This window comes from Megalops cyprinoides, chromosome 11 (genome assembly GCF_013368585.1).
Source record: "Megalops cyprinoides isolate fMegCyp1 chromosome 11, fMegCyp1.pri, whole genome shotgun sequence".
In the NCBI taxonomy this organism is placed as follows: Eukaryota; Metazoa; Chordata; class Actinopteri; order Elopiformes; family Megalopidae; genus Megalops; species Megalops cyprinoides.
In genome coordinates, this window is record NC_050593.1 from 22,938,935 (window position 1) to 22,951,999 (window position 13,065).

The 13,065-nt window shown below is 39.7% G+C and overlaps 1 protein-coding gene across 1 annotated transcript in view; it reads right to left on the reverse strand.

Moving 5' to 3' along the window:
* lmo7a (LIM domain 7a) overlaps positions 1 to 12,801 on the reverse strand; it is a 66,295-nt gene extending 53,494 nt beyond the window's left edge. The window contains exons 1-2 of the mRNA XM_036539974.1: positions 12,662 to 12,801; positions 11,738 to 11,834 (exon numbers count right to left, since the gene is read on the reverse strand). Of these exons, the coding sequence (XP_036395867.1) occupies positions 11,738 to 11,806 (69 nt within the window). The 5' untranslated portion in view covers positions 11,807 to 11,834; positions 12,662 to 12,801. The remainder of the gene's footprint in view (positions 1 to 11,737; positions 11,835 to 12,661) is intronic.
* Between the last annotated feature and the right edge of the window lie 264 nt (positions 12,802 to 13,065).

Consider the following 13,065-nt stretch of genomic DNA (forward strand, 5'->3'; position numbering starts at 1 on the left):
AAAACTAATATTACATAAGGGGGTTTTAAATTTCATTCCAAAATGGCTTCCCCCCCAGCACCCCAACCCCCTTACCCAAGCATGCAGTTTAGGTGAGATACTGACATGCAAACTGATTTTGAAATAGGATCCTGTACAAGATTACTTTGTATTGAAATAACTGCTGTGATAGCCAATAGCTAATTTTAGACCATAAACACATACTTCAGCTAGTTGCATCTTTGACATTTAACCTTGAAAGGAAAGATGAGAATTTAGAACAAAACAAATCTGCTTCTTCGGTTTAAAACACTTTTATTTTTTTGGTGAGCATCAGAATCTCTGACAGTCAATGTGATTCTTAATCAATTAATGCCAAATATGCCAAAATGACCTTTGTGTAATCAAAACAATTTGTCAAAATCTTGAACCACAAACAGCATTCACTACAGATTTATCCAAAATAAAACACAGGCGCTACAGACAAAGAGACACATTGAGAAAGAGGCACAGACACAGACGGGGCCCACAGACATACAATACCTGTGAGAGCTTGAGAATGTGGATCACACAACAGAATCTGAATTACAGAAATTCATTATTGGCACCCACACAGGTCCATACTGTGCAAGCATGGGAGACATCTGCTGCTCCCTGTGTTGACATGTGAAATCCTGACCCCTGGTGTTATATTTGAATGCCTGTCATCTTCCCTTGAATTTTTGTCCAGAAAAGTGAATTACTCTTCTGTATACACATCATGCAAGTTTTCAGAAGTTTTACTGCAAAGATTTCTAATCTGTGGTATGGTGCTTTTCAAATAATTTCCATTTCCTGTGGGCATATACTGACTATACCTAAAGTAAACCTTGTAGATTTATAACCAACATAGCTGAATGAGACAACTTGTCTCAATTCTACTGAATGGCACTCTGTAGAACTGATTTACAGCTGTTATGACAGCAAACAAACAACAATAAGAAACATGCCTAACAAGATTATACGCTGGTTGGGTGAAGAGGTGTTACTGATTAAATAAGTTAAAGAATATCTGCACGATTTGGGTGCAAAGCATCACTTTGACAGTTTGATTAAAAGCTTCTTTTTTTTTTTTTTGGTCTTATGACCGTGGATCGAGTGGAGCAAAAACTAAATTTTTACCTAACAGGTAATAATTTTTTAAGCTGCACCCAAATCTGTTTATGTACATTATGAGTTATCATGTTCAAAGATAAACAAGCAAACAAACAGGCAATCACTGATCGACAAACACAAGAACAGTGGGCCGATAACATAACCTGCACTCCCCCTAGTGGTGGAGGTAGTGAACTCAGAATACCCAAATCACAAAACTTACCAACTGTAAGGAAGAAACACTGAAATGTCCCCCTTCAACAGGCAAATGGCAGAATATTGCCCCCATAATAAGGCAGTGTGTGATCCTCTCACATCACAGTGTTTTATTTATTGCCCAAGAATGCAGCCTCATTAGCGACCACTAATTCAGGAGCGTCGAGCTGCTCTGCGCACAGCACTTCTGAACATGTCGTGTTAGATTTGCTGTAATCCTGGGTAATGAATGTGCTTTATTTCAAAACAGAATGTGGTTGCCAGTGGAAGGTCATACCAACCAGTCTGTGCTACGTGCCGATATAAATCTGGCCAATTATGGTTTTGACAATAATGGACTGGCTCAGTGTGTTGATTTCTTAGAGGCCATATGAAATACTTTTGCCTACAGAAGAAACTGAAGTGTGGTTTAGTTTCCTGTAGTTACTGCCTAGCTTGCAACTGAAGAACCTGGGAATGCACTGGCCCTCCTTCCATTTTGCTGGTGCCACAAATAGTGTTCATGCAAATAACTGTCTCGCATGTTCTTCACAAGGGACAGTGAAAACTCTTTACTCGGACAGTGGGTTCAATACTGAAAAATGAAATAAAATACAGGGTAATTCATACATTAAGGCAAATCCTTTTTTCAGCCACTGATACTAGTTGCTGCTGCTTAAGCTTTTTCCATTGGCACAGATATAGGCTCAACATAGCATAGACTGTTTGCTAACGAGTATTCGGTTTGACCTCACTAATAAAAGGGGTAAACCGCGTTCCTAGAGAACACATGTACAAAGTGAAAACGCATAATAGCTTTTATATCTGGATTACAAATGTGTAATTTTTGTTTAGAGCTTAACTGATGCAGCCAGGAAATTACCTGTAAGGCAGCAAATCCAATTGTTAGTTTGAATGTATTCCATTTTCAAGATAAAATAAAGCATTACCTGATTTCATGCAGTTTACAAAAATGAAAGCAAACAACTTCCAGGTGTCTCCTAAATGGCACTGAGGACCAAAGCTACTATTGTACCTTTCTGTTTTACTGTTTTCTGCAGTTAAACATTTTACTGAAACGTTCTTTAAAAGCTAAAGGGCTCAGATTATAAGATGCTATTTTTAAATTTCACATTCTATGATCCCAAGACAATACTGTCAGCAGGCAAAGGAAAAAAAAAAAACAACAATGTTTTAAATTACTACTGGTAGGCTCGTAATCCCACAATACTATTCAAAGTATCAGGTCAGTAAGGAGCCAAGCCAGAAAGGGCGCCAGTATAAATGAAATGTAGCCACTGTTCAGAAACAGCAAAAACCTGAGAGGCACAGACTTGACCTTCATCAAACATAAACCACTACTAGCTTATACACAAAAGAATGTGGACTGAATCGTGTTAGGAGGTTCTGCTTCCTTGGAGCATTTCCTGCTTTTCATGATAGTGTATCATAACAATCCTATCATAACATCCTTCAAACAATACAGTTCAAGTTAAACCAATACGAATGTCGCAGACTCCAGACACTGCTAGACACTCACTGTTCTGCCCCTCCATGTCAGGAAATAACAGAACAAACATTAATCCGCTGGGCTTCGCGGCGACTCCAGAAATGATGATGGACCCCGCATGTACTGCCCAAGGCCTTAGTTTCCACAGGTTATACGTTAGCACAATGCGGCAAGGATCCAGGCCACAGTTCATTCATGCAGGGACAATGGGGCATTCCCTCATCTTTTGTCTGTGTGGACATGCAGAATGCAGCCCATGGCTAACTGCACCTCAGATTTTACAATGATTGCGCCCATATGGAGAGGTAGGGGAAATGCCCCGAATTATGAAGAACAAGAATAAAAAAGTGAGGACAGAAACCAATATTCCATAGGCTTTCCTCAAATAGTCTGTAAGGAGAAAAAAAGTCTCAGTTCTTCAGGAAATGCGGTTATGGTTTGGTAAGTTTTATTATAGCGCACCATATTTTCCATAAAGCCACAGAAGAGTACTTTAACCATTCACATTGTGAACTACAGCGGAGAGGCAAGACCAAATCACACATAACATAGCTGTGCCCAAGCCTGTCAGTCTTCATCTAAACTTAATGTTGAGTTACTTTATAATTACAATATATACCACAATGCAAAATAAACAAACATGAAATAAAGAATAACCTAATATACCAATAGAACAGACAGAACAATACACCATTAGGCAAATCTCAGATAAAAAAAAAAAAACATTATTTCATTTTTAAAAATAAACTTAAAATTTCTCAGCTTGAAAGTGATAAGAATCAAGTTCATATGCTGACAATAACATGGTTGCAGCTGGAAACAGGTGCAGGTCTATTTCAGTTGAAAGCAGTTTTGTGTTTGAAGATATGATTCATAGAAATTCTATTGCTAACCTGTACATGATTTGTAGGCAAGACGACAAAGCCAAGCCAAAAAACATTAGGAAAGCAAATGCATTCAAAGCAAAAAAAAAAAAAAAAACCTGAGTAAATGCCATTTGGACATATCAAGTTTAACAGAGACACTTGAGAACAATGACCTATGGATCAAATGATTATGGCTGCATGAAAAAACTAAATTAGACAATGAATTGACCACAAAAATAAGTAACTTAGTAAAGAAAAATGTTTCCCTTAAAACACAAACACTTAGATCATATATCATTTCAAGGGGAAGTTATTCTGTTGCACTTCCTATCGTTTGCCTCAAAATGATGAAAATAATGTGATATAGAACTACAGTCACAGGGCTAACAGAGCTCAGACAGAAGGGATATTTGGTGATATAATTAATAAAGAAATCTAAGATTTATTTCACAAAAAAATCCATAAACGTTCATTTTCATAAAATTTCCTTTCATTTCCTTACCTTTCACTGGCTAGAATGTTGAGTATATAATTGTACAGCAATTCAACTATATCCTCTAGAACCAGGCGAAATGAGATGACCACAAACTGCAATGAAGTGCAAAGCAGGCAGCACATGTCTGAATGACCTTTAACCAGCTCATTAAGCATTGTGCCCCCTAATGCTTGGAGAAAGGCAACAATTGTTTACAATGGCATTCTAACTAGTCTAGATTAAGTGTTTAAAATTCGTGCAGGGAAGGTTTAGTGTTTCTGGATGTTTTACAGTGAGGAATTTCAGGACAGCACAGCTTCTAGGTTCTAAAATTTCATCAACGGTCTTTTTGAAAATAGTGGAAATCAACAATATCAGCAAAAATGAGGACTACAGAGTAAGCAACATTCTGTTCCACCTGAGCACAAACCGATGCACCCATGGGTCATTTCACTGGAAACCCTGTTGGGGCTCTATGTAATTTAAATGATCATCCAGCAAATCAATACCCTAATTCACCATACCTACAATAGAGCTTAATGATCAATAGTCTGGCACCTGCCAAAAAAGAATCAGCTTTGAAAAGCAAGTAGACATGCTGAACCACAACTTCTAACAAAATAAATCATTAACATTCTGCTTCTCAAGGACTACCAGAGTGTCCAGCATTAGAAACGATTTGGCAATGGAAATCTGCTACAAGGCAGTCCATGAACACTTTCCCTGCATAAAGTGGATTTATATACATCATGAAAGCAGTTAAAAGGGTTTAGCACTCTTGCTGTGTTGAAAGAACCAGCCCTTGTGCCACTTCTGCCGTAATAGCATGGGTGGGCCCACTCAACAGTCCATGCCTGCTTTAAGAGGCTGACGGGCCCGGTCCAGGGGGTAACATGGATTGTTAGGTCCACAGTGATGGAATCCAGCGAAGGAATGTCTCCGTGTGACTCATTCCAAAGCGTTTCCTCTGTTTTAACAACCCCTGCTGCCCCCGCCTCCTTGCACTGCCACCTCTATAAAGTGTGCCCTCCTGTCTGACAGCATGTTAATCATTCAGCGGCTGGCCCAATGGCACTCCGCTTTCCCTCGCAGGGGAGCAATCAGCGCAAACTCGCTCTGCCGTTCGCCTGCCAAGATCTGCGGGCCACTACAATGACCCAGTGTCCTAGTGCGAGAGGCCGCCGTCAACAGTGAAAGCATTCAGATTCACCCCTCATGAAATAAGAACAATATTTGTTTAGTTACAGTCAGTGTTAAGGCTCTGTAAAGCCCCGCTGGGAGGAGAATTCACAGCAGCAAGGAAAATCCGCATCATTTGCTCCTTTAAAAAGGGGAAAAAAACTGTACAAGATGGTCTTGGGGTTTAACGGAATGAGCTGGCTCTAAAACATGTGAGTCGTAAATAGCACTATTTTAAACAAACACACGGTCCACTGCTGCTCCAAATCCAGAAAGTTTACATTCAGAGAAACATCAGACCTTCAGATGCATTTGTATAGCTCAGCATGACATGATGTAGAGTCTTACAAACTACGCTTAGTCCACACTGCACCAAATGCATTCTGGGTTGCTCTCCGTCTCAGCCATTTGTATGCAATAACAAATTAAACAATATTTCATGGTATGCAACCATGGTATGAAGCCAACCACAGAAAATCCATGAAATGCCAGGAAAATGCAAGTCAAAGCCAGGGTTTTTCCCCTGCATGTCCAAACACACACAGCCTGCCTGGCCATTTTCTCCAGCTCCCTGGTTGGAAACTCGTCAAAAGTACCACCCAAATCCCATAATTCCGTCATTCTATATTTTAAATTGCCAAAGTAAATTACAGCTGTACAAGATTCTTTTTACTGTTATGAATGTCTTTGTCCAGACAGTCGCTGTGTAAACACGGAGAGAGCACTTCTATGCCCTGTACCAGGATCAGATTTCTCCATGTAATCCTCACCTTAACCGTAACTACTTGCCAGTGTTTCTGGGCTAACTTTATTTTCACCATGCCATTGAAATGAGGTTCAAGAGCTACTTAAGGTAAATTATAAGATCTCTGCAGGTTTTTACTTTGCAAGCTAGCTGACTGTATAAACTGCAAGGCTATAAAACCTGGAGGCTTTTGCACTTACTAGGCACCATTCCACTCAGTCAGGTATCCCATTCTATATGGTGACTGACCCCAGAATCATTTTTAAAGGCAGACTGCTTGACTCTTTTAAGTGCAATATTTAGTGTCAACAGGAATGCAACTCAATTATTGTCTTGTTCTAAGTTAGTCTGCATATAATGTAGATTTTAATATTTTATGCATGTTTCTATGATTATATAACCTTTTTGCATGCTTTTTTTGTTTTTGCATGCTTTTTTGTTTTTGCATTCATTTGCTTATTTGTTTAATTTGTATAATTACCTGGTCATTCATTGTCAGACCCATAAGGCTTCCTATTTAGCTTTTATGCATTTTAATGTTAGTGTTTTTCATGTGCAAATAAAACTAAACTAACAATTTTGTTACAGTGTTTTGATCGCAATATTTACTTTAGTATTTAGTATAGAGTGAAGTGTATTTAGATCTGGTGCATGACTTGAATTGATCAATATCAACTCAAAAGTATTTGAACTCTGTCACTACATGAATTTGTTCACTCCCAATTATTGTCAGCAAATGTCCATCTTTGCCTTTCCTAAGCTTTAGTGCCATATCAATATCAACCTCTTCGGGTTTATTTACACTTAAGTTGCTGTGTCTGGTGAACCCAGAAATGTCACTTGTGAAATTGTCAAGAGGAATGGCACCATCTGAGTGATAGGGGCAACTGACTGTTCAAACCTGGCGGGGTCATTCTTTTCAGACACAATCTTTGTCTGCACTGGTCCCTCAGTGGTTGAATGAACTCCCTACAAAGGTTAGGACAGCGGAATCACTGAGCATCTTCCAAAGCAGACTGAAGATCCACCTCTTCAGACTACATTACGATCCCACTTAAATCCCCCCCTAAAACTTGCTACCTCTAGTATTTGAGATTATTTTACGGGTAGTGTTGTGATGTATTTTGATTCTGTGTTCTAGGTACTGTTGTATCATAGTATACTTGGCTTCTATTAGATTTCACTAGTTAACTTGTGGTAGGGCTTGAATAGTGTTATGCTCACACTCACTAGTCTGGAAGTGTTATTAGCCTGGTCTGACACTGTTGCTCATTGAAATTGAATGGATACACTTATGTTCTATTGTGCTGGAAGTCACTCCGGATAATAGTGTCTGCATGTTATGTAATATAATGTAATGTACTGGCAACATACAATAAGCTGATGAGCAACTGCCAGTGTTTACTATATGTATAAAACAGGAGTACACACTGGGAAACATGTATTGAATATCAGAGTTTGTCTTGCTGACTCCTATTTCTGTCAAGTTTTTGATCTGAACTACAAACTTGGGATTCACCTTGAGTTCAACACACTTTTAGCTCTTTAACGCTGTAAAAACTGCATCTTCTTGGGGTGGTAGGCAAACTGGTAATTGTCTGTCCATAAGCAACAAGACAAAAATTTTAATCCCCACAACCAACTACCTTCAATATCTCTCCCACCGGGAGCTCCTCTCAAGGCCCAGGGAAAAAGTCTGGCAGCTAATATTCCAACACGAGTGCCTGATATCACAGCAACACATGAGGCTGCACTACAGAGGAAGAGAAAATACTAGATGATACCAGGCTTGCTGGTCAACCTCGACTGACCCAGTGCTCTTCACGCTTCACACGTCTATAAAACCCAGTTGTGGGACAGGGAATCGCAATTTGCAAGTGAAAAGTTATTACCAGGGCAAATCAGCTGCTTATGAAAATCCACATCGCCTGTGGTTACACGGTACTGATCGCCTTCTTTGATCACATACAGAAGTAACACCTAAAGTATTTCCATAAAAAAAATGAAAAGATGAGTCCTGCAAAGCATTGCAGTGTCGCACATTCATCATACTCTGCACATCCTCTGACCTCTGAAATGTTTCTCCTCATAATAATGCAACACATTCTTTAAGAAGATTATTCTGCTCAAATTCTAGGAAATTTTGAACACGGATACAAGCACAATAGTTGGCTGATTCAGCCGCTTAAAGGCACAGGCCAGGCCTGAGGAAATAGCAACCTCATTCTACCCAGCTGACTTTGTCCTTTATCCAGATATCATTTTGCCCACTGCATTTGCGATGATGGAGCATGAAAGCTCCAGTACAATCAGGCTCACTTTAAAACTGAATTTCTTGATCAAGGAGATGCAAGCGCAACTGTGCTCACATGACATTTAAATCAATTCGTTCATGAACCTGGTCCTACTTACAGTATCTTTGTCCTAACAGGTATAATGACCCACTATTGAGGTGGTGAATGAGGGGCAGAATAAGACTGCTTCTCATCCAGCGTACAGCACCAAAAGAGCAACAGTTCAAATCTGATCTGAGACACAACACTGCTGCCAGGATCAGTGACCCTTCAAACAAGCTTATAAAAGACCTCTGCACGGAAACCGCCAGTGACAACAATGGGGCTTTTTTGTACCACTAAGGTCTGCACACAATTTGGACTAAAGGTTTACCGAAAAGAGCAGAGAGAAACAGAAATAACCGTGGAAAATTTCTTCAACCGCACGTCAGCACTGACGACATCAGGCAGAGGTTAGGCCTGATTCACTACAAGTTTCTTACCAATGAGTCTTTAAGGGGGAGAGGTCTGGTTGGTTTGGCAGATCTAGTCTGGTCACATCTGAGACTCACCACAGTTCAGTATGAATTGTGACCTGCAGTAGAGTCTAATCGGGAGTCTGTCTGATTATGAGCCAAATGAATGTGTTTGCAGTTACACCTATGATCATACATCACTTTTGATTAGTAAAGTTGGGAAAATAAGTACACTTTGCCGGCTATAAGGGCTGTTTCCACTATTTGAAAGGTACTCTGTCGGCCATTGCACATACTGTACATCCTACTGCAGTGTTAGACTGCTTCAGGTTTAAAGAGGCGCCACAACACAACATTCATACTTTATTTGCTGAGCAGTCACAGTTATCCAGGGCAACAGTCTACATTTTCACAGATTTCCAATTTACACAGCTGAATATTTACTGAAGCAATTCTGTTTTAGTACCTTTGTGAAGGGTAAAACCGCAGTTCCCCACCTGGGAGCTGAACCAGGAACACTGTCATAACAAGCTCATTCTCTTCTCCTCACCACTATATGGCACTACAGCAAACCTTCCCTTAAAGCCGGAGTACACTGCATTGCTGTACTGTTGGCTACAATCAACCGCTTTGTTTTGAATGTTGTCATTTCATGTGCTTTCCCTCCTGATCTGGTGTATAAAATACCTCTAGGACATGAGAATGTAAAACACAGGGAAAACATTTGACGCAATTATGTGTCATACTCATAAGGGCCACTAGCTTGATGCATGTTTAGTATGTCAAAAATAACACTTTTCCTTTAACTAATTTACAAATATTTATTTCCAGTAAAAACCAACACACTATTTTAGAGTTCCAATAAGATGAACAAGTTAAATGATAATGGTAAGGTAAACCTTTGTCAGAGAACAGTTCCTGTCAGAGAACAGCACCAGATGCACTTTAAGGGAAACTTACAACCAACAGAAAAAGGATCTACCATCACATGTAATGTTGGACTGTGGGGTTCTGTGAGGTCCCCCCTCAGAGACTCAGGAAAGCTTCAAAGGTTTTCAGCCAATAACATCTTGGTTGTTCTAGAACAGTATGTCATGTTATATGTCCAGCCACAACTTGAAAACCTCTTTACATAACTTTACTGATGAGTGACATCAGGGTGGCACAAATTGTCTTTAGCTGTACTAGCCCAAAGACTGTGTGGCTTTCTTGAAATCAGGGCACAAACTATCATAAATGATACTGAAAATCCAATAATACTGTTTATCTGATTAAGCCCCAAAACCTTTGACCTTATCGTTTACAGCCTACCTCAGGTTCTGTTACACTGTTAGTACTTATACATCATGATTAACATGGGTACTCTACACCTGGTCAACTGGTCAAGATTTCTATTCAAATCATGGTTTGAATTTCACAACAGAATAACAAAAACCCAAAGACTTTGTGGGCCCTTGAGAACTGAGAACTGAGAACATGCCTGCTGTACAATATGGCAGACACATGAACATTTGTAATCTGGGATTGGTAGCATTCATTTCCATACTGGAGCTTGAGGGAATAATAAAAGTTATCATTCCATAAATTATTAACCAGCTTGTATGGGCTATGATAGATGGCACTAAATGGTACGTGTCATGCCTAACCCCAATTAAAATGTTATCTAGCATCTCATCCTACAACATTTACAAGTTGAGAACATTTCAAAAAGAGTTCAGTGTCTGCTTAACATATTATCACATATTAGCACATTCAACAAAACTTGTTTCTTAATAGAGTACACAACTCACAATAAAAAAGGACCCTGACAATTTCATTAATGCGGCACTATTATGCTAATAGCCAGTCATTACGTTTTCTTATATAGCCATTACAAGAATAATGCAAAAGGGGATTGAGTTGTTTTCATTCATGAACATGGATACGAAGACAAATTTCTATTTATCAGTTCAAGGAGGGTCAACGAACCACAGCAAAGTGAAATATTAAAGTGTGTGAAATGACTACCGCCTATCAAGAACACCACAAGCATGACTGAAATCTCCTCGACAATAGCAAACTTTGCAGATGGTAGTGCAATCTGCCTCTGGGTTTGAACAGATTGCGGCACACCCATGCACATGCAGAAAATCTATCTACTTTAAGCTCTCTTCTTCCAGTTCTGTTATTCTGCGAGTATGTCTATGGAAGTAGCCAGCAGGTCCCGACATGACTTGCGAAATGAGTGCGAACTGAAGAACACATCTAGCAGTTAGTGACACAAAACTTGATCAGTTCATTTCTGCTGGCCACATGCAGAAATGAACTGATCGCAGCAACAAACATCTGCTTTTTGGAGGAATCCACCAGAATCCTGAGGTTTAATGAATAATTCTACAGCGTCGACAAATATTTTAAGTATTTAAAGCTGGAAATATTGGAAGTCCCTTAATTACCTTATCGCTGTGCATACAAGATGCACAGACAATGAATTCGAAGTCAGTGTTAAAACAAAATATAAACGAAAACATCACTCGTGCGTGAACAAAATGTATTTTATTTATATATATATGTATGTACGTACGTCCATTTCTGCACTTCATCGTGAACCTCTGAGGAGCTGCGCGCATTGCGAGTGAATCAAGTTACTGTACCCCAAGGCTAATAACTAAGGACACTTTGACTGTCATTTAAAGGGGAAGGGAAATGCAGGTGGTGAACATCAATTCCTATGATGTCACCGCACAAAAAGCTGTGTGCTATTGTTAGCTATTTAAAGAGCTCGGATCTCATCTAACTCTGAAAACAACAAACACACAGAGACATGCGTTGAAAAAAAACAAACAGCAAAAGAAACCACAGGCAAGTTCAGCCAACAGAAAGTTAGAGCTGTTTAAAGGGGGTACACATTTTCAGCAGCGCTTACCTCCACCCATCTCTGGGCTTCCGAGAAGGCAGCCTCACAGCTGACCGTCGACTGCTCCCTCCACTCCATCTCGAAATCATCCAAGCTCTGTTCGCTCCTTTGCCCAAAAATGTGTAACGTTAGTTAACTAAATTAACAATGGCACTTGATGATCAAAAACCTTAGCTAGCTAGGTAACCAACCGAAAATGACCTATTAGCTACTTATACGCAAAATTTGTCAGTCTTCAAGAAGCTAGGAAAATGTCTGTAACGTCAGCTGTCATGACCATTAAACTTTACCCAAATCTGTAGAACTCCTAAATGGATATGAAACACTTAAGAGCTTTACGTACTTTTCCCCCAGTAAAGATATTACCTTGCACGCTAGTTTTACTGCAAGAGCGTTTACTCGCTCACTAGCTATACAATTAATTAACGACACTTTACCTTATGCAACGCTGGAATTAACTGATCTTCTAGCAGGTGTTGCAGGAAAATGTGACATGCAAAGTTACCCAACTGTGCAAAGTAGTCACCTTGCAAGCAAGATTCCTTTTTGTGTTTGTGTTTTGAAGCTCGGTTAGCTAGTTAGCTAGAAACAGGTTCACCTGCAAACTTTGGTTAAACAGTTGGTTAACTAACTTTGGCTAACTGACTAGCTAACTAACTTCAGCTGGCGAAAAGCAACTAGCTATTTAAACAGAGCGGAAAAAAATCAACCACTGCAACAACTGTCGCTCACACAAGCTAGACCTAGCTATATACGCTCTGCCCGTTATCTGCATTCGCCATGTAACACCTTCCTATCCGCCTATCTTGTTCATCCGTGTTGCTCTCACCTTCACATCGCCAAACCCGTTTCAGCGCAAACTTCAATGGGTACCTCTTGCTACAGCATAGCTGGCTAGCTACCTACTTAAAGCCAATAAGTAATTGTACGTACTTTTTTTCTGCTGGTGTCCGATGAATGCGTTTAGATGCAGGGAATACTGAAATGGGAAAAGAAAATGCTAGAACTTAAAAACTACTGCAACTGACTCTGAATCATCAATTCCGCTCCTAGAGTTTTACAGCAAATTTCTCTGAAACCACAGCAAGCCCCTTTGAAAAGTCGTGGGTATCAAGGAAGTTACGCCCTCTAGCGGCTCAAAGCTTGAGGAGTCGGGTTTTAAATCTTAGCTATACTTGTATAACCCGAGTCAGGGTGACAAAGAAATAGGCGCAAAATAAACTTGAAATGAAAAGAAACAATAAATCAAGAATCTTGGTTTTGGTGTTTCAGATTTCTCAAGATTACAATTTATTGACGCCCTTCCACGAAAAGACTGCATATATTGCGTTGATTAC